The sequence below is a fragment of the Cavia porcellus genome, unplaced genomic scaffold, assembly GCF_034190915.1.
Source record: "Cavia porcellus strain 051 isolate PalLab524CR breed Dunkin Hartley unplaced genomic scaffold, mCavPor4.1 scaffold_3, whole genome shotgun sequence".
Classification (NCBI taxonomy): Eukaryota; Metazoa; Chordata; class Mammalia; order Rodentia; family Caviidae; genus Cavia; species Cavia porcellus.
The window spans coordinates 34,322,223-34,343,886 of NW_026947486.1; the positions used below are offsets into that span (position 1 = coordinate 34,322,223).

The 21,664-nt window shown below is 34.6% G+C and overlaps 1 protein-coding gene across 8 annotated transcripts in view; it reads left to right on the forward strand.

The window, feature by feature from the left end:
* Arhgef9 (Cdc42 guanine nucleotide exchange factor 9) overlaps positions 1 to 21,664 on the forward strand; it is a 193,396-nt gene that overhangs the window by 69,612 nt on the left and 102,120 nt on the right. For 6 of the 8 annotated variants that reach the window (XM_063246016.1, XM_003462749.5, XM_063246021.1 and 3 more), the window contains exon 2: positions 5,029 to 5,208. The exons of the other annotated variants lie outside the window; for them this stretch is intronic. In XM_063246016.1, coding sequence (XP_063102086.1) covers positions 5,029 to 5,208 — 180 coding nt within the window. The remainder of the gene's footprint in view (positions 1 to 5,028; positions 5,209 to 21,664) is intronic. 8 annotated transcript variants of the gene reach the window in all.

The following is a 21,664-nucleotide window of genomic DNA, read 5'->3' on the forward strand; positions in this document are numbered from 1 at the left end:
GTTGATTTGTGAGTATTGACTTTGTATCCTGCTATGCTACTAAATTTGGTTATTAACTCTAGAAGACTTTTGGTAGAGTTTTGGGGATCTTCTATAATGATAATTTAACTTCTTCCTTGCCTATCCATGTTATTGTCTAAATGCTCTGGCTAATATTTTCAGAATTGCACTGAACAGGAGTGATGATAGTGAGCATCCTTTTTGTGTGTTTCTGATTTTAGAGTGAAAGCTTTCATTTTTGACCATTTATTATGATTTTGGTTATTGTTTTGATTATTGTCATAGATGAGTTTTCTCAGATGGATATAAAGGCTTTCTGTTCCAATTTTCCTTAGGGTTTTTATCATGAATGGGTGTTGGATTTTGCCAAAGTCTTTTTATGTATGTATTTAGCATGTGGTTTTTGTGCTTGTTTCTGTTAATGTATTATATTGCCTTTATTGATTTTTATACATTGAGCCATTCCTGTATCCTTGAGGATACATTCTACTTGTTTATCTTTTTCATGACTTTCTGGATTCTGTTCGACAAGTATCTTCTTGAGGATTTTTGCATCTATGTTCATTAAGCAGATTGACCTGTACTTCTCTTTTTTGGTTGAATACTTCTTTGGTTATGATATCAGGGTAATACTTGCTTCTAGCAATGAATTTGGGAGTTTTGCCTCCTTTTCAGTTTCTTTAAAGAGTTTGAGGAGTAGTGGTATTAAATCTTAAATTCTTAAAGAATTTAGCAAATAATCCATCAGGACCTGGATTTTTCTTCATTGAAAGTTGTTTTTATAATATCTTTAATTTCCTTGGCAATTGGATTATTTACAGTTTTATATGTTTTTGATTCATTTTTGGTAATTTGTATATGTCTAAGAATTTGTCCATTTCTTCTATTTTCCATCTTATGAAAGTACAGCTTCTCAAATTAGGTACTGGTGATCTTTTAGAATTCTACAGGATCCATTGTGATTGCTTCTAGTTTATTACTAATTGGGTGGATTTTTTGGCTATTTGTACTGAATATTTCAAAGAATCAGCCCTTCAATTTATTGATTTTTATAGTTTCCTAAGTCTCAATAGTATTAATTTTTCTTCTGATATTTGTATTTGTCTTCCTCATACATGCTTTGGCTTTAACTTGGACTTTTACTAGAACCCTGAACTTCAACCTTAGGCTATTTATTTGAGTTTACTCTGTTTTCCTGATGTGGGAGTTTGCCACTATAATTTTTTTCTCATATACTGCTTTCATTTCATCCTGTAAGATCTGATATTGTCATATTGGCATTATTGTGTTATCATAGAAACTGTCTAATCCAATAAGATTCACTAAGATACCCATTCTGGTTTGACTATTGTCTTCTTTGGAAGTCCTGTAATGTTTACAATGCCTAAGTTTTATTGGTCTTGTTCTCTACTGTTTTGTCCAACTTTATAATATCTAATAAGATAGACAATTCTTTTTAAGGAAACAAGGGACAACGTTGATAACCATTGTTGATAAACTTGTACTCTGTTCTACACCATGTGCTATGTCTATCCTTGGTATTGACTGACAGCTTTGTTTTGCCATATTTGACTGTATTCTTCCCCCCCCCCCCAAGAAAGTAATAAGCACTAAGGAGTAATAAAATCCAAGATGTGTAAATTTTGTTGTAAAAAAGAGAGGGGAAAAAAAAGAAAAGAAAAAGAGCTCTAATGGATATAACAGCAAGTGTGTTTGGGGGTGTTAAATAGCTGACTTTATCAATGTTTTTGGAACATTGAACACAGCTGTTTGCAGTCTCCCTGTTTGAATGTCCACCTTGTGTTCTTTGATACTGTGATTTGAGGAATTATTTTCAAGAAAATAGTGTGTAATCTACTAGCAGGTAATTTCTTGCTGTTATGTTTTTTTGTTTTTGTTTTGTTTTGTTTTGTAGTTCTGTATTGCGTGTACCCTTACGCCGCTTTGGTTTGTTTTGTGTTTTTCTCTTTTTCCTCTTAAATAAAAAAAAAAAAAAGAAAAAAAAGAAAAAAAAAAGAAACTGTCTAATCTCTCCTTTAATTTTATCTGTGACATAGTTGTTCAGGAGGTTACTAATTAACTTTCATGTTTTTATGTTTTGTGGATTCTTTTTCCATTTTTCCCATTTCATTGCACTATGATCTGATAACATGCATGGGATAATTTCAATTTCTTTGTGTTTATTTAAGCATATTTAATGAATTAATATGTGGTTTATTTTGGAGAACATCCTGTGTGCTCCTGAGAAGTTTGTATTTTCTGTTATGGGATAGAACACTCTGTAGTCTACTAAGTCCATCTGCTCAAAGGTTTAATTCAGCTCTGTTAGTTTTTTGTTGATCATTTTGTCTATTTTTTACAATAGGGTACTGAAGTCCTCAATTACAATTGTATTAATGCCCATCTTATTTTTCATTTTCACTAATTTTTATCAACTGTTGCGCCAATATTTGGTGCATATCTCTTCCTTTTATATTGTTCCTTTAATAATTAAGTAGTGTGCTTGTTTGTCATCTTATCAGTCTTGGTTTGAAAACCACTTTGTATGCAAATGGAATAGCTATTCCTATTTTTTCTGGGTTTATTTTTTTATTTTAAAGAAAAAACCAAATACAGTGGTGCAAAATTTCAATACAACATTGTAGGAGAATAATAATGATTAGTACACTGTGTATCGTTATTTTCAAAGTAATTGCTCCTATATAAGCTATAGGCATGAAAAATTAATTAAACAATATAGCCACACATCTTTCTTTTCAATGAACTAATATCAATCAGCAGTATATCTTAACTGTTTTATATATAGATATAGATATAGATATAGATATAGATATAGATATAGATTTCGTTTTCTCTTTCCTTTTTCTCCTTTCTCTGTCTGTTTCCTTTTGAACAGCTTCCTTTCACTTCACAATATCTATTGTAAATTGCAGATCCCATTTACTTTTTCAGCTTCTTATAGTAGGGAGACAAAATGATCTTTACTTGTGGGAGTCTGATTTATTTCACTTGTGAGTATGGTCTCAAGTTGTATCCACTTATAAATGTTTCACTTTCATCTGTTATGAAGAAAGGAATCAAGATATGTTACATATATGTACCAACTCAGCACAAGAAATATGTACATTATGTGTTTCATATATTTCCCCCAAAAAGAAAGTGAATGGGCAGGGGAAAGAGAGAAGGGATAGGTGATAAAAAAAAGGAATTAAGTTGTGTTTTTTACAGGTATCTGTTTTTTTTTTTTCTTTTTCCTTTTTTTTTTTTTTTTATCAGTACCGGGGATCGAACTCACAACCACCTGCTTGCAAGGCAGGTGCTTATGCCGCTGAGCTAAATCCCCAGCCCTCATGTATCTGTTTTCCAGAAGGAATGTAAACATTGTGTACTATAAATAAATGCTAATGAAAAATAAAGAAAAAAATTCTTTAAAAAGTATATAAATTCAAAAGGTTTGGCTGCTTATGTTATTGGCTGAAGTACCAGATCACTTCTCTGAGCATATTTTCTTATCTTTAAAATAGTAAGTAATAGTGAGACTCAAATCATTCAATGCAGATCAAGTGATGTACTGGATATGAAAACACTTTTCAAACAGTATAGGACATAATATTTGAAATGTGGTGTTATGAAAGATCTTGCTAGAAATCTTGTATCCATATGATTAATTCACACTTTATTTTTTGTAAGAGGCACCAAGACTAGAATGCTGAACAATGAATTTTGTTTAGTTAGGACCTGATGAAAAGTACATTTTGACTCAAAATGTTATGATTATATATGTCTGCATACGTGTGTGATGTGTTATGCATTCATCCCATGACCATAGGCAAGTATGGTCTAGAGTAGACCTATGAAAGAGAATACACATTCCTGCATAATGTCTATTGTTTTTAAATTGTTTTGCCTTCAGTCTTAGGGTCCCATGATTGCTTTCGGGAATGAATCCTTCTTCAGAGCAGACTGATGAAAAAGCTAAAAGTTAGTTTAAAGCTTAAAGTTAAAGGACATATCTAAGAATTTACGGCTGGGGAGAGAGTGCTTAGGTTCCTATGCCTGACAGGCTATATGTGATTTATTCTAGAGTATGTTTCCCTAGATGCTGGGAAGACTAGTGATCCCAGGCTGGAACAGTTGAGTGGAAAAAGTGAACAAAGAATAGTGGTCAGAATGATAGCCAGCGAGAGCCAGATTACTCTTAATCCCACCATTATCACTGTGCTTAGATGAAAATCATGAATATGTGTGTTTATGTGATGGGTTTCCTGCTGTTGTTTATAAAATGGTCTATGAGCTAGGTTGGGGTGACTACACAGGCTTTGCCTTGCTGGGGTGATCCTTATAGCTCATATCTCAACTTCTTTGCTGCCCAATTTGATGTGTATCACATGCACGATCAACTTAAACTCCCTTTGTATCTCACAGGGTGATTGTGTAGAGCACTGAATTAATCTGTGTCATGGTTGAGTTTCTTGGGCACAGAGTATCACAGACTATCATAGGTTTTCATACCCATGAACTTTCTAGGCAGTATCATGGGTGACTGAGGGCAGGAGGCTGTAGCACTGGGGTCTACTATATGTCAGGAGTATCATGATCTGTTACTCCATGGAGAGGCGTACATGGGAGTACCTTCAACTCTCAATTGGTCAGTTACAAGAAATGGAAAGGGCAAAGAGCACAGACAATTGAAATCTAGTACATGTGAACCTCATTTTAGCTATTGATTTCATGTTGGGAAGATTCCAGACTCAGAGCTGCCTTGAAACACCAAAGAGATGAACTGGAGCTTTCTTCGCTAGGGGAGATCTTAACACATGTATAGTCTATATCCACACATTGGGTCACTCTATGCATTGGCTAATGGAAAGATGACAGTCTGTATTCTATTGCCATTCCCCTTACCCCTAGTCCTACCAGTAGAATGTGTAAGATTTTCCCTAATTAGTAGAGCTCTGTGGGTGGGTAAAGGAACAAGAAAGGTAGCCAGCTGTGTGGACTGAACGCATTCTTATTTTGTCTCCTAAGCTGATCACTGGAGAGTCCATCGTTAGTGCTGAGGCAGTATGGGATCACGTCACCATGGCCAACCGGGAGTTGGCATTTAAGGCTGGCGACGTCATCAAAGTCTTGGATGCTTCCAACAAGGATTGGTGGTGGGGCCAGATCGACGATGAGGAGGGATGGTTTCCTGCCAGCTTTGTGAGGGTGAGTGTCAGTCTTCACTCTCCTCTTCTTTCTCCTTGGCTTCGTATTCCTGGCTTCCCCTTCACTAGCCCGTTATCCTGCTCAACCCTCTCATGGTGGCTTTTCTCTTACTATTTTATTTTACTTTATTTTATTTTATTTTTTGTCTCCTACATAGGAACTGGACTTCATCTTTCCAATTTTTAAATGTTTCCTTTGTCTCTTGTGTCATTTGTTTATTTTAATAACCCTCTTCACTTCCTACCGTTGTTCAAATCACTTCCATCATCAGGCTTTAATTTTCCTTTCTGATGTTGGCCTGGATGGTTTTGAAGAACCATTTAACTATATATTCTATGAACTTTTTTCTTTTCTAGTATTTCTTTTTAATGTTTTTTCTCTTTTGTCTTTGATTCTTATAGATCTTTCCCATCTTCTCTACTCTCTTTACTCTGTAATTCCATATACTCCCCTTCTCTCCTTTTTTTCTGCTTTGTTTACCTTGCTTGATTCAGGGAAGTATGAATACCCTGTGTGTTTTCATTGGACTCTTAATGTAACTGTATCTATGCCATGCCCAACCGCTGAGCTAGGCTTACTGATTGCCAACTACTTATTGAAAGAAAGTCAAATGATTGGTATCTAAAATGTGCTTGGTGTGGTAAGCAGCTAGCCTACAGGGGCTTACAAGGCCTTGCATTTGTACTGTGAAAAACCTGGACAGTAACAAAGGTACTCTTAGGAGGGAATTTCCAGCAAATTTTTCTTCCTCTGAGTCACCTAATTGGGTGCTGTGGGGGAAGAACACTGGACAGGTGTCCCAGCTCTTGACCTTCCTTAAGATTGTGAGATGGAATTTGTTCTTTATTGTAAGCTTAGATTCTTTCATCTACAAAATGCTATTGGCAGTTCTCTAATGTCATGGCATGTCTCAGTGAATGAGATAAAATGTGAAAATTGCTTCATGGCAAGACAAATAGCAAAGGATCATGAGGGTGTGTTATGACCATAAAACCTATTATTTGTGTTAGTTTCCCTTATATAGGGCCTGAATCTTCTACACCACAAACAAAAACTTGGGAGATTGAAGAGCCTCAAGGATTACATTATGGTAGAGTAATATGAAGGAAGAAGCAGGGTATTTGGAATTAGATAAGCTGAGACGTAGCTTTACTACCTTCTGCTTCTGTAAATTTTGACACAATTTTTAATCTCCCTGATCTTTGGTTTCCTTATCTTAAAATTAGAGCTAGTGCAATTTTATACAAACTTAATGAAATGACATCTGGAAGTAAAATATCTATCATAATGCTTGATACTTAACAGGTACACAGCAGATAATAATTTGCTTTATAATCATCATCATCATCATCATCATTACTACCACCTTATTAGCTCAAAGAAATTAGCTCCAAGATTGCTCCTAGGGGTTGAAAAAAGGCTTCCTTTATTGGAGGGCTACAAAACTGGAATGTATCATTATCTGGTTGGGATGATCTAGGTGAAGACACTGACCAAAGGGAGAGGTAAAAAAAATTGAACACTCATCCTTTTCTATCCTTAAAGATATATCCAATTATTTCTTCCTTGAATATGTACCATCTTTCATTAACATTTCAAGATGCCATCTGCATCACAGATCAGCTTCACCAGTTGATGAATCGAACCTAAGGGTAGTCATAAAGAGCACATCAATAACTATGAGCCTTAAGGACTAGTGCTAGGTTCTATACACATACGGCTTAGATTTCTTGTGTTTATAAGCCCCTGTCTCTTTAAAAGAAGATTAAATCACACCCAAATACAAAAGCATTTTACTTCCAGGAAAATGTCACATTTATAATATACAGTAAATCAAGACATGGAGGGCAGGTGACTGAGTAAACCAGGATGGTTTGGAGATGCAAAGGACAGAATCAGGCTGCAGAATATCTGTAAACAAACATTTATTGATCTTCCTAAATCCAAAACAAGAGGACTGTTCCTCCAGGCATACAACACCAGCAGCCACTTGGTATAGAATGATTATCAGTGGTTCTCACCCCTGGCTGTATAGCAAAGTAAATTGATTGAGTAGCAGTTAAAGAAATTCTAAACAAGCAAATATGGCTACAAGCTAGAATCCAGGCTAATTCAATAAGAATCTTCAAAGATACGACTCAGAAATTAGAATTTTTTAACCTAGTTCCCAGAATATTTTACTGTATAGCCATGATTAAGAGGTACTGATTTTTTGTCAGACAATAGAATATATAGTGAGAGTCACAAATGCAATTTAAATTTTTTAATAATCACATTTAAAAAATGAAAATTATAAGTAAAATTAGTTTTCACATGTTAGACCAGTATATAAAAAATGGTTTATAGTACTATATATTATAAAACATAAATTATTAATAGTGATTGAATTTTTGAAATTTGGTTTTTAGTATCTCAGTTTATACTAGCAGCATTTCAGCAGCTTTGCTCACTAACCTCCTATAGCTAGTAACAACAGTATAAATCTAAGTTTACAATAAATACTGTGATGATAAACCTGGGGCAGTAATAGTAATCACTAAGTCAAAACTCAGAATTTCTATATTCTTTCTACTATAGCGGTGTTTATTACTTTAAAAAGTAAGATAATGTTCCATGTTGCCTTATACTATAGAGTATTTAGTTGATTACTGTGAACTTTTCTGTATGTTTTAAAAGACCTTTATCTCACTAAGGAAGAGTAACAAGGAAATCTTAGGGGCCAGTTTTTGTGGCTTCACCAGTAGAGAAAATCATATTGAGCTGCTGAATGAATGATATTAGTTTGAAGACAGATCTTTTCATTTTTATGAATGACTGTTTATACTTACATTTATAATAGACTATAATAAACATTTATAATAGACTATAATAGACATTTATAAAAGACTATAATAAACAAAAGGTTCCATGATAGACGTTACAGAAGCCCTTTTGTAGTAGATTTTAAAAGTGGAAATAATGTCTCTGTTATCCTACATTGTCTTTGGTTGGAGAAAAGAATAATATAATGAAAACAGTGCTATCTAGATTAAGAAATGGCACACTTGATTTTTAATTATGATTTTAACATTCATTCACTATACAATCTTGGGGTTTTATTTTGTTCATCTGTCAAGTACTCTAGAATCTGTTCAAGCTCTAACATGTCTAGGTAGGACATAGAAATGGATCACACTAAATTAGTCCTCATAAAGTTGGTAAATAGATATTTTCTTGGAATTTGTACCTTTATACTGTAAGAGAGTTGCCTTATTTATTCAAACTTACCCTGAGATAAGATTTATTAGCATCTTGGGAACATCATTGCTAAGTTATTTGGCAAATAGCAGGCAAGTATAATAACAAGGAAAAGTCTTAACCCTGACTCCATACCACCTGCATACTTTTGAATAATGTTGGATCAGATTGGTGACAGACTCTATTTCCTGTCTGAAAGCTTCTTTTTGTGTATGTATGTGTGGTGCTGGGGATCAAAATCAGGGCCTCGTGCATACAAGGCAAAAGATGTATGACTGAGTCACATCCCCAGCTCTGAAAGTTTCATTTTTGTGTGAACATGTAAGCCCAGGGATGGATGATCAAGACTTGTTAGTATGATTCTGTCTATATTAGCCTTATCTGTTGTTAGTCTTGTTAAAGCCAAATGTAAAATCTAAGAAACCCAAATTCTTGGCTAAGTTTTGTCATTAGTCATTGGATATGCACCTAGTTTTCCTTTGTAAAATGGGGATTGTAAAATGGGGATAATTGGGTCTTGTGTAAATGCTTTGTAATATATGATGTGTCCATTTCCCACACAAGAAATTTCCAGGTGTATTGTCTTCTATGTAGTCAAATCTGTCTCCCTCATTGTTTAGAATTTCATATTTTCATTTGTGTGTTTGTGTATGTGTTCTCATCTTCTTTTTCTTATGTGCTGGGTATGTTACTTTATAAGAACAAGGGTTGATGTACCATCCCAGTATTTGGTTAGGTTTAATGAATTATAGCTTGCTGAATATTTATCTCTATATCTAATCGATTAACATCATTATCTGGTTTCCTGGGCTGGTATCCCCTGTAGGAACTGTGAACAGTCTACTGTGATATGATTCTATAAGTAGCAAATCCAATCCCTATTGTAGGCTTCCTTTTACCTGCTGGGCCTCAACTTCAAGTCATTCAGACACCTTTGTTTAGTTACTGTGCACAAAAGAAATCTTTATTTTTATATTGGGCCTTGGCTTGGGAGAAATTGCAGCCATCTTGAAAGCAAGTTGTGTATGGAACACAGTTATTGATAGAAGGTGAGGCATGTGTGAAAAATCTTGAGTTTGGTCAAAACATAAGGAGCCTGCTGAGTTGCCATCAAGACCTAGATATATTTTTTCTTAATTTTTAAAAACATTCTACATTTCTTTGGTTTCTGCTTTGCCTGGAGGTGTGGAGATGAAACTATAAAAGATTATTTGTTTCATTCCTTGCTTCTGTACAAATAAAATATCACAGAATCTCAACCTCTCCTGTTTGTGGGGAAGACCACTATTAAAGTGTTACTTGGCTTTTATTTATATAATGTCTCCTTTTGCAGCCAAAAAGGACCTTGAGAAAAGCTTTTCATCTGCGTGAAACCCTAGACTCACTGTGGATGAGAACTAGAAAGCCTACCTTTGCTGAGGTGGCCAACTTAGGTGTTTATAGCAGCCAGGCAGGTAATTTTCCAGAGTGAAGCAGTCTGATTCAAGGTGTAAGTGGGGGTCTATGTCCAATTGGAAATGTACATTGTCAAGCTTGGGATGATTTTAGATATGCCAGTTTTGCTTATCCATTCAAACTTCAAATCATCATAAACCTCTAGCCTTAACCATCTGTGCTGAAGGGCACGCAATAAAGCCCTAGAGGTAACATATTATAGGCTCTGTGATTTAAGGGAGATATTAGTGGGACCCCTTTCTCCATAGGTTGAGGTTTTTTTTCCATACATTAGAATTTGAAATTGCATTGTTAATACTTTAATTCATGAGATTCATCTTAGTGATTTCTCACTGTGCACATGCTATGGATTACAATATCTCTGTAATATTTGGTTAATTGAAGGTGATTTAAAACAATATAGAGCCGTCTTCAGATCAGAGAAAACCTTTCTAGTTATATTCATAACTCAAATGATTATTTTAAATTCAGGCAAAGTAGATCACCTTGTAGACCTCTCTTAGAAACCCCAAATTGAAAGCAGTTTTAAGCATCATGTACTTCACCCCCTCCTACCGGCAAGACTGTTTTTAAGTCTCCTTGAATTCTGAGAACCTGGTAGCATCTCTTAGTCAAGCCTGAACTGCTTCCTTGTTTTCAGTTCTTTGTGTTATACTTAGTGCAAACAAATTTATTGAAAGATGATGTATTTACACAAGAAAGGTGATATTTAAGAGTTTGCAACAGTAGGAGAAACTAAATTGTTCTCTAGGTAGTAAGCCTTTCTTGTAATATTAGAAATTAAACTGAAGGCTTTCACACTGAGCTACAGAGCTACATCTGCAGCCCTTATTTGAGACAGAAGCTCACTAAAGTTGATAAATTGCCCAGATTGGGCTCAAACTTGTAATCCTCCTGCCTCAGCCTCTCAGAGTGCTAGGTTTGTAGGCACCCACCACCATATCTGGCAAATAGTGAAGCTTTCTTTCCAAGATGGCCCCACTGTATGATTATTTTGTGTGTGTGTGTGTGTATGTGTGTGTGTGTGTGTGTGTGTTTGTCTGTGTGTGTTTGTGTGATTGAAAGTTGAATCCCGGGGCATCACAAATCCTCAGTCCATTCAGTATAAGTGATCTGCTTGCCTTAGCCTCCCAGAGTCCTGGAACTAAAGGTATATTCCTCTATACTTAACTCCTGTGTAACTCCTATAGAATGACTTTATGATCTGGATTGATTGCCTGAGTTTAAATCTGTGAACTGAAGTCTTGGTCCTCTTTTCTCTGTTTAGTCAACCCCTGGTCTACCTTAGGCCTCTCTAATATCATATGTGTACTTCCTTGGTGATGACTTGAAGAGAAGAGGACCATAATTACGTGCCTCAAGATGAGGTCTAGTTCTGTGGCACACTGGATAGTAAAGAACTTTGGAAAATCAACATAACATAATATATATATATATATATATATATATATATATATATGTATGTATGTATATGTATATGTATATATATGTGTGTGTGTGTGTATTTTTTCTTTTTCTTTATTTAGTTATCATTACAATAAACAAAAAATTCCTTTCTTTCCTCATGGCTTCTTAATATTAAATGTTCTATTATCTTACCAATATCATTTGTCAATCCCTGGACCACAGTGACTCCCAAGCACTTAAAAGCTGCCACCTCCTTGAGCAGGAAAGACAAGTGCTAACTAAGAGTATCTGATATGAGGAGCTTTCTCTCAGGCCTCTTGTACTAGTTAATGGAGGCTTGCTAGAACAGTAATACTCAGAAGCACTTGAATATGTTATGGTTTTTAGAAGTGAGTCTTTTCTGAAGAGCCTTCGTACTGAAGGAGTAAATTGACAATTATTGCTTTAGCTCTGGTAGAAAGAAACCCATTGTAAGTAAAGGAATACCTAAATTAGCTTTAGCCTATTTATATTGAAATATAAATAATTGATGTAAAATCCTTCTCTGTGGGTGATTTGAAGGTTAAAAGGGACCTTAAGTGTAGCAAGAAAACAAAGTAAATCATTAAAAAAACCCAAAAAATGTATAAAATCACCATGGGAAGGAGGACTGGAAAGCACATTTTTCTAGCATTTCCATTTGTTTGTGGATATCTAGCCCTCCACAGGGATCATCTCATAGAGTTCTACATCCCATAGAATGTACTAACAATTTTAGATTAGTGGCCTGACAGTCAGATGAAATTGATTTTATATCTTTTATCCAATTGTGAGTGGCATGATCTTTGGCATATTTCTTGACATCTTTGAACCTTTTATTTTTCTTTCCTGTAAAATGGGACAACGTGTTGTACTTTTTCTCAGATATTAGGTCCTTACCTTTTAATGTATGCTACAATTTGAGAGAGTTTTTCTAAGCATGTTGTAATTTGCCCCCCGCCTATAGAGTTACAAGACTAGCAGAGTGTAGGACAAAGGTTCAGTTACTGTTTACAGATGAAAAACAGCAAATAAAGAAACTATCTTCTCTAGTGACCAGGTAATTTAGAAAGAGGAGTACCTGTACTTTTTGTGGCTCACGATTCAGTATCTTCCTTATTCCCTTGGATCATTGTGGGACTCAAAAGAACTAGTGAATAGGAAAACAAAATTCTAAGTCTGAAGATTACGTCTTTATGAGAAATTATGCTTATTCTTCTTCTGAGAGGGAATCTGAAGGATTACATTGTCTTCAGATAAGGTAGATGGTCAGCTCAAAGCAGAAGGGTGCTACTCAGCAAAGGAGCACATTTCTACTGTGAGGACCAGATAATGGTAACCTAGCCCTGGCAGCTTTGTTAGTTTCTTCTTTGTCCTTAAGTTACAGTTCTACAATGGATAGACTTCATGTTTGCTGTCCTTGGAAGAAAGTTACAGTATCTCTGGTTAACGCATAAGAGCCAGTCTGTTTGGTAATGTTGGTTAGGTTCTTATCCCTCAGTATATGCAGGCTTCTTCATGACTCCTCTGAGATCAGCTTCTCCCTTTTTTGACTCCTTAGGCTAGCTTTAGACTATGGAATTTCTGGGCTGTCTGCCAAGTGTGGCTTTCAAGCATACCTCTCTTTTACATTTGCTTCCCATCTTTTGTCTTACTACTCAGTTATAGCCAAACTCGGTGCTAAAGTCAGGCATGGGGTAAGTTGGGGCCACTGTAGGCCAGAACTAAAGGTGTGTACTGAGTCTGTGCCAGTCTTAAAGAACTATGACTGATCTTTGGGAAGAGCACTTACTGGCTCCAGGTAGGATGCCTCTCTGAATCCTTGTGTAATCTGGTTGATCCCAGAAGACTAGATAGTCATGTCATACAATAGACTTATAATACGGAGACACCTGGGAAAACAAACCTTTTTGTCTGGCCTTTTTCCCTTTTCTAGAAAATTTACTTCTAACTATATTTGGTCTATTTCTCTATATTGATTGGAGTAGGAAGAGGCCATTCCCTACTTGCCCTACCCTCTCTTCTGAAACATGGCCTTCAGCTCTGAACAGAAGTAACTGCTAGAAAACTGCTAGACTAAGTCATTCAGTTTAATTTGTTTTCTCATATAACACTCAACTGTCTTGGATGTCTATGGAGAGATAATAAGATGTTACACTTTGAATAAAAAGAAGTCCCCCAAAAGGCTTATGTGTTCAGAGTTTTGGTTTCTGGAAAGTAGATAAATCATGAGGGCATTACCCTCATCAATGAGTTAATCTTTTGTTGAGTTCCCAGTTCAATGCACTGTTAGAAGTTGGGACCTTGTTGGAAGAAGTATTTCACTGAGGGCATGCCTTTGAAGAGTTCCTCTTTTTGAACCCTTCTTCTGTTCTCTGTTTCCTGGATAACATAAGTTGAACAGCTTTCCTGCATGGTCGTCCACAATGGTATTTCTGCCTTGGAGCCAGTTAGCCATGAACTAAAACCTCTGAAACTTTAAGCCAAAATAAACTATTTCTCTTTTAAGTTGACTTTCCCAGATATTTGGTCACAGCATTATGAAAATCTGACTAATACACAAGTGTATATATATGTATATGTGTGTGTGTGTGTGTGTGTGTGTGTGTGTGTGTGTGTGTGTATGGAAGCAGGGGATAGATTTTATAAACTGGTACCATCAAACTGGTACCAGTTTCAAGCCCCACCCACCTGATCCTTCTATAGGGATAGTGGTGGTGAATACAAAACAAAAATCCGCCACAGTGATTTCCTTAAAAGTGAATGGAAGGCCTTTTTAAACTCATAACTAGCTAGTTCTGTTTAATTTTGCTTTTTCTCTTCTCTCCTGGCAGAGATGCAGTTTATATGAGGAGAAATCATTTAGTGTAGTTCAAACCTGGAGTTCCTTGTCAGAATGTCATTTTAGACATTTAATGGATCTTGGTTTCCTGACTTCATGTCTCTTTCCTTTCCTACACCTACCTGATCATAATTCCTTCCTTTTTGCCTTTGTGTATTATTTGACATATCCTACCTCATGGAACCCTTCATGGTAGGCTTTTCCATCCCCATTAAAGATATAAGATGAAGAAATTTAGTCTACAAAATGGTATATGACCAATATCGGCCTGTAAGTGTTTAGAATTGCAGAGCAGAACCAATTTTCATTCCTGTATTTCTGTTTGATGGTTCAGTTATTGCTCTGTTTCAGAATCCTTAGAAACATATTTTTCTTTTAAGTAGCATAAATATTCTATCTGTGGTCTCCCTTGTGCAAATGATATCTTGTGAACCTGTTATTTTTGCCTCTTTTGATGATTTGTAGATAATCAAAGAGAAATAGCAGAGAGAGAGAGAGAGAGAGAGAGAGAGAGAGAGAGAGAGACAGACAGACAGACAGACAGAGACAGAGACAAAAACATTAGCACTGATATGTTACCATTTGTTGTTAATATTAGTGCCCCAAAATGTATTTTTGGGTGATTGATCATACATTCTTCATAAAATGAGGATCTAGTCTAAGTTACAATTTGATTGAAGTGGATCTAACTAAAAGACTTGAATTTGTTCATCCTTCTTAAGATGATCTGTGAACAATGGTTGTTGACTCCTATAAATAGAGATCTTTAGGTCTTGGGGAGTGTCTCAAGTCACCTAGTGTAGTTGTCTTGCTGATATTTAATAACTCTAAAAATTTTCTTGCCTCCCTAGTGGCCATAACATACACAAAATAGTCAAGCAACATACAGAAAGCATTCAGTGATAATACTAATGGCAAACTTTTAATGGCATAAGAAATATTATTTTTCCTCTTGTTTACCCATTATAGCCTGTTGAGAACACATGGATTCCATTATTTCTAATATTTCTACTATTTAAATAAGCCCTTCTGAGTCAGAACTGTGAGACCAGAATACCAATCTCCTGTTCTTCACACTGTTGGACTTTTATCTTTTACTCATCATTTGGATGAATCATTTCATGTGCATCAGCTTCCTGCTGCTTTTGCATGTGACTAGACGGAGGCCATCAGGGCATACAAGGCTTCGTCTATCCCCTTCATGCATTTGTGTGAGGACATGGGCCACACAGAAGACTCTACATACTGAGACTGCCAGTATGATTAATGATTAATAGGAATGGTGTTGCAACTAAGTATCCTACTGAACATGTCTTTGGACAATGTGCTTTCTTGAATGCTTTGGTCACTCTCAAGAGACAAAATGCTACTGTGATGGTAGCTCACCAGTCGATTTTCAATTAAGAGTAAATAAATGGTGGAATGCTGTGATATACACAGGAGGCCAAGAATGGATTAGAAAACTAATTTTGTATGATGAATTTGGGGAAAAGATAATAATTATAGTCTTATACATTCTGCCCATTGGCCAAGTTCTTTAATTTTTTTAATAGGCTTATTAAGGTAGTGAGTTTATTGACATTGCCACTCCATTGGACTCTCAGGCCTGAGGGACATAGGTGGGGTAGACTCATCTCCATATTCAATTTTGTAGTAATCGCAGGTTATTTTCTTTGAAAATTTAAAAAATTTGTATGTTTTGCACTACTTAATGATTACACTCATAGTGGGGAGTCAGTATATGTACAAAATATTTCTTAATTCTTTTTTTGTGCCCTTCTTTTGCCTTCCCTTCCTCCCCTCTCTATATCTTAGCCTCTTTTCCCTTTGGCAAAAGATCTATCTCACTGTGCAATATTATCTTTTATTTTGCTCTTTAACTTTCTTATACTTTATCATATAAGAGAAACCATGCGATGTTAACATTTGTGTATCTAATTTCTTTAACTTAGCATTATGATCTCAAGGTGCATCTATTTTCCTACCAATGACTCAAATTGAACATTATTTATGGCAGAGTATTACTGTGTTTTATATAAATGCCATATTTTCTTTATGTATTCATCTGTTGATGGACATACAGTCCATTTCTATGACAAGTTGTGCCACTATAGACATATGCATGTATCACTGTAATATACTGTCTTTAACATTTTCAAAGATACCTAGAGTAAGAATTGCTTGGTTGAATGGAATTTCTGTTTTTCATTTTTTGAGCAATCTCTATACTGATTTCCATAGTGATTATAGTAGTTTGCATTCCCACTAAAATATAGAAGTGATCTTTTTGCCTTTCAGGCTTACTATCATTTGTTATTTGATTTCTTGATGGCAGCTGTGATTTCTGGAGTAAGAAGGAATCTAAATATTGTTGTAATTTGTATTTGTTTTATGACCAAATATATTGAACACGTTTTCATGTTTTTATAAGTTTTTCTCTGCTCTAAGAAGTGCCTATTCTTTTCACTTGCCATTTTATGATTGGGTCTTTTATTTGGGGGATCTAATTTTCTGAGTTCCTTATATATTCAAGATGTTAGTCCTCTGTCCAAGACATAGCTGGTAAAAAATTTCCCTGTGCTGTAGGTTGTCTCTTTATCCTATTGGTTGTTTTCTTTGCTGTGCAAAGGGCTTTTAATTTGATATAATCTCATTTATTGACTTGATGTTATTTCTTATGCACTTGTGGTTCTGTTCAGAAAGTCCTTGGTTATACCTATATCTTTAAGAATTTTGCCTATTTTTATCTGACATCAGATTAAGTGTTCCTGTTCTAATATTTAGATCTTCAATCTATTTTGATTTTAGTTTGGTACGTGGTAAGAAATATGGTCTGGATTCAATCTTCTGCATGTGACAGACAGTTTTTATATTTACTCCAGTGTATTTTTATTGTCCCCCTTTTCAAAAATTAGATATCTGAATGCGACTGGAGTAATTTCTGCATCCTCTGCTCTATTTCATTGATCTATATGACAGTTTTGTGCCAGTACCATGCTGTTGTTTTCACTGTGGGTTTGCAGTATAATTTCAAATCTGGAATTATGATACCTCTTGCTTTGCTCTTATTGGCTTCATATGAATTCTGTAGTGCTTTCAGGAATACTATTGACATTTTGATTGAAGTTGCATTAAATCTATATATCAGTATTGAAAAGATGGCCTTCTTGACAGTACTACTTATGCTTGTATAGGATCAGAAGATATCATTCAATTTCCTGATATCTTTTTAAATCTCCTTTTCCAGAATTCTGTAATTTCCATGTAGAGGTCATTCACTTCCTTCTTTAGGTTAATTCCTAAAAATATAAATTTTTGTGACTATTCTAAATGATATTATTTTCCTAATTTCTTTCTCTGTGAGTTCGTTACTGTCATACGGGAATGTTACAGGATTTTTGTGTTGATTTTGTATTCTGCTGCCTTGTTAAATTTGTCTCTTAGGTCTAGGGGTCTTTTGGTAGAATTTTTTGGGTCTTCTGTTTAAAGAATCAAAGCATTTGCAAATAATGATGATTTGACTTCTTCCTTTTCTATTCCTTTTATTTTTCTCTTGTCTAATTGCTCTAGCTAATATTTCAAGTCCTCCAACAAACAACAGTGGAGATAGTGAATGTCCTTGACTTATTCCTGATTTTAGAGCAAAAACTTTCAGTTTTTCCTCATTTAATATGGTGTTAAATATGATGCCTGTAATTCCAGCACTCGAGGCTAAGGCAAGAAGATTTCTGCAAGTTCAAGGCCAATCTGAAATATACAGTGAGATTCTGCCTCAAAACAATTGATATTGGCTGTAGTTTTGTCATTATATGGCTTCTAGCGGATTGAGAGTAGGTATTCCTATCCCTATTTTCTCAAGATTTTGTACTATGAATTGGTTTTGGACCTTGTCAAATCTGTTGACATGATGAAATGGTTTTTCTGTTTGCTTCTCCTCATATCAAATATTACATCTATTGAGTTGCATATGTCGAACCATTCTTGTATAATTGGGATGAAGCCTCACTGATCATGATTTATGATCTTTTTGATGATTTGCTGCATTCTACTTGCCAGTATCATGTTGAGGATGTTTTGCATCTATATTCATTAAAATGAATAGGTAGCTTTCTTATTCATTTGCGTCCTTGTCTGTTTTTAGAATCTGGTTAATGCTAGCTTTCAGGAATGATTTTGAGAGTATTCCTTCCCTTTTGGTTTTATTAATGACCTTGTTGAATATTTACATTAGATCTTTCCTGAAGTTTTTGTAGCAATAAGTGGTGAATTAATTGGATCGTGGGATTTTCCTAATTGGTAGGTTTTCAATTAGTATTTTAACTTTGTTGGCTGTTATTGGATTGTTATATCTTCTTGGTTCAGTTTTAGTAACTCACATTTAGCTAGAAATATATCCGTTTCTTCTGCATTATCCAGTTTATTGAAATACAGTTTTCTGAAGTATTTACTAATAAATAATCTTCTGAATTTTGGCAGTGCCCATGATGATTTCAACATTTTCATTGCTAGTTACATTGACTTTGATCTCTTTCCTTTCCCTGGTAAGACTGGCTAAGAGTTTGTCTATTTTTTGTTTTTTTCTAAGAACTACCTCTTTTAGTCATTGATTCTTTGTAATTTTTTAGTCTCAATTTCATTACTTTCTTTCCTGATCTTTATAGCTGTTAGGTCCATTTGTTCAAAGGTGCGGTTGAATTCTGATATGGTTTGTTAATATTTTGGTTACATGATCTATATATTAATGATAGTTCCCCCACTATAATCATGATGATATTTATCTAATTTATTAGTGTCTTCTTTATGAAGTTGGGTGTACTGGTATTTGGTGCATATATATATATATTTGACTGTTATCCCTTTCTATTGAATTTTTACCTTAACCCATTTGTAGGGACCTTGGCCTCAAAGTGGCTTGAAGTTCACTTTGGCTAATAACTCCTGCTTGTTTTCAGAGTCCTACTGTATGGAATATTGTTTTCCATCCTTTTAATTTATGAATTTCATTGTGGATTGAATGTGTCTTATGCAGTGTACTGTTGAGTTTTGTATTTTAATTCAATCTGTCAATCTCTACATCTCTTGTTTGGCGAATTAAGACCATTCACAGTGAAAGTTATTATTGAAAGATATTAACTTAATCTTGTCATTATATTATTTTATTGTCACTGATTTTTTTTTCTTTTCTGTTTAACTGCCCCTCAAACTTGGTATATTCATTTCATTAGACTTTTTGATATTGCTGCCTTTGTTGTCTCTTTTTTTGTTTTTAAAACAAGATTAAGATAAAAGAGGACATAATAACACAAGTCATAACAGAACAATTTAAGCAACATAGTGTTTCATCACAAGACAACCCTACATAACAGTAGTTACCATAGTCTCTTTCCTTGAAATATTTGAGTATACCTTGATATACTATAGTATCAAACAAGACAATGTAAAACCATTCAAGAGAATGAAAACATTACAGGCTTTTCAGAACCAACTAACAGAAAACAAACAATGGTTATTATGCCTTTGTTGTCTCTTGATAGGATGTAATTGAGAAGTTTTTTGGAGTGCTGGTTTAGTAATCATTAATTTCTTGAAGTGCTCTTTATCATGGAAACACATTACTTCTTCATCAATTTTTAAAGATAGCTTTGTAGGATATATTAGTCTGTATTGGAGTTATTTTCTTTTAGTTCTCTCTTAGCCTTTAAGGTTTGTGCTGAAAAGTCTAATATAATCATAATAGGTTTACCTTTAAAAGCAATTCATTGCTTTTCTCTAACAACTTTTAAGATTTTGCTTTTGTGTTGGACTTCTGGGATTTTTGTCTATGACGTGTCATGGAATTCTTTTCTGATCATGACTCTTAGGGATTCTACATGCCTGACTTATTTGTATGTTAAATTCTTTCCCCATGTTTAGAAAATTTTCTGCTACTGTTTCTGTAAACAAGTGTTTTTAATACCATTTATATTATCTTCTGATTTTTTCACTAATTCCAATTAATCATAAGTTAACCTTTTTTCTGTTATCTAGCAGCTCTTGTATCTATTTTCCATGTTCTTTTGTTGCTTCTAAGATATCTCTGAGTATATGGTCACCTGTATCAGCCCCACCTTCTATTGATGATATTCTGCTCTTATATCAGTCCATTTTGCTGCTAATACACTCAAGAGAACTCTAATCTCCTGTTTTTTGTTGGGTTTTTTTTTTTTTTTTTTTTTTTTTTTTTTTTTTTTTTTTTTTTTTTGTATTAGGGATTGAACTCATGACCTCGTACTTACCAGTCCTGGCTTTCTGTTTAGTATCTTTTCATGGACTGTCATTGTTTGCTGAAATGGTCATTCATGTTTTATATAGTTTTGTTTAGCTCAGTTAGCTTTTTGTTGGTATCTGGTGTAAGATTACTGATCATTTTGTTTAATAGGTTCATTATATTATCTTTGACTTCACCAACAAACTTATGGATCTAAGTTTTGTCTCTTGTGTCATCATATCATTTAATTCCTCTGCTTGGCTTTTGATTTCCTTTTTACTGATACTCTTAAGCATCAGCTTTGGGAGAATTTAATGTTTTTAAAAGCATTTTATTGCCTTGTATTTTTATGTTTGTGGTGATAGGGCACACGCATGGTGAGCTTTTTTGTTTGAATATAGGAAAAAGTCTTTCTTGCTAGTATGGAAACTGCATAATTCATTTCTACTTTTCAGTACTTACTCTGAGTGAGACATACTATAAGCCTTAGCCTTTGTCCCAAGATCCAAGTACCTTCATTAATTTGGTGAGGAAAGAGTATAATGTAATTAGCCCAGCACACAATTCTGTGTAAATGAACTGCAGTATAATTAATGACACAAAGACAAACTAGCAACAAAATCAGTAACAATAATAAAACAGACTGGGTTACAATACCACTGTACCACCATTAACCATAGAAAAGAGATCTATACTAATGCTCAGTAGTAATATTAGTAAATATGTAAGACTTTGGAGGAAAAAAATCAAAGTAGTAAAATTTGAAAAATAAAAGAAGAATTAGAATTATAAGAGAAAATTGCAAAAATATCCTATTAAGTATTAAAAGTAAATTAATAGAATTAGACAAAAATAATAGAAAAAAGCAAACAAACAAAATAAAGCCCAGAGAAAACTAAGGTGGAAAAAGAGAATCAGAATAAATAATAAAGAAGAGAGAAAATCTCACAATAAAGTGAAATAATTGAAAAATTATTTCCTGTTTTTAAATGAGTGGTTTATTTCCAGGAACTGCAGTATGGAAATCCACCATATCTGGGGGAGGGATAGCGAGTCATTGCTAAACTGTATTTTGTTTCCATACTTAGGGTTTTATGTGAATGCTGAATCTTGTCCCACCTTTCCTGCTGAGTTTGGCCAGTGGTTTCTGCAAGAGGGCTATACTCACTCTGGCAGCTCCTAGTTCCCATGTTGATCTGTTCACCAAAGTCATGACTACTTTTACAACCTATAGGTTTGTGAGGTACCCC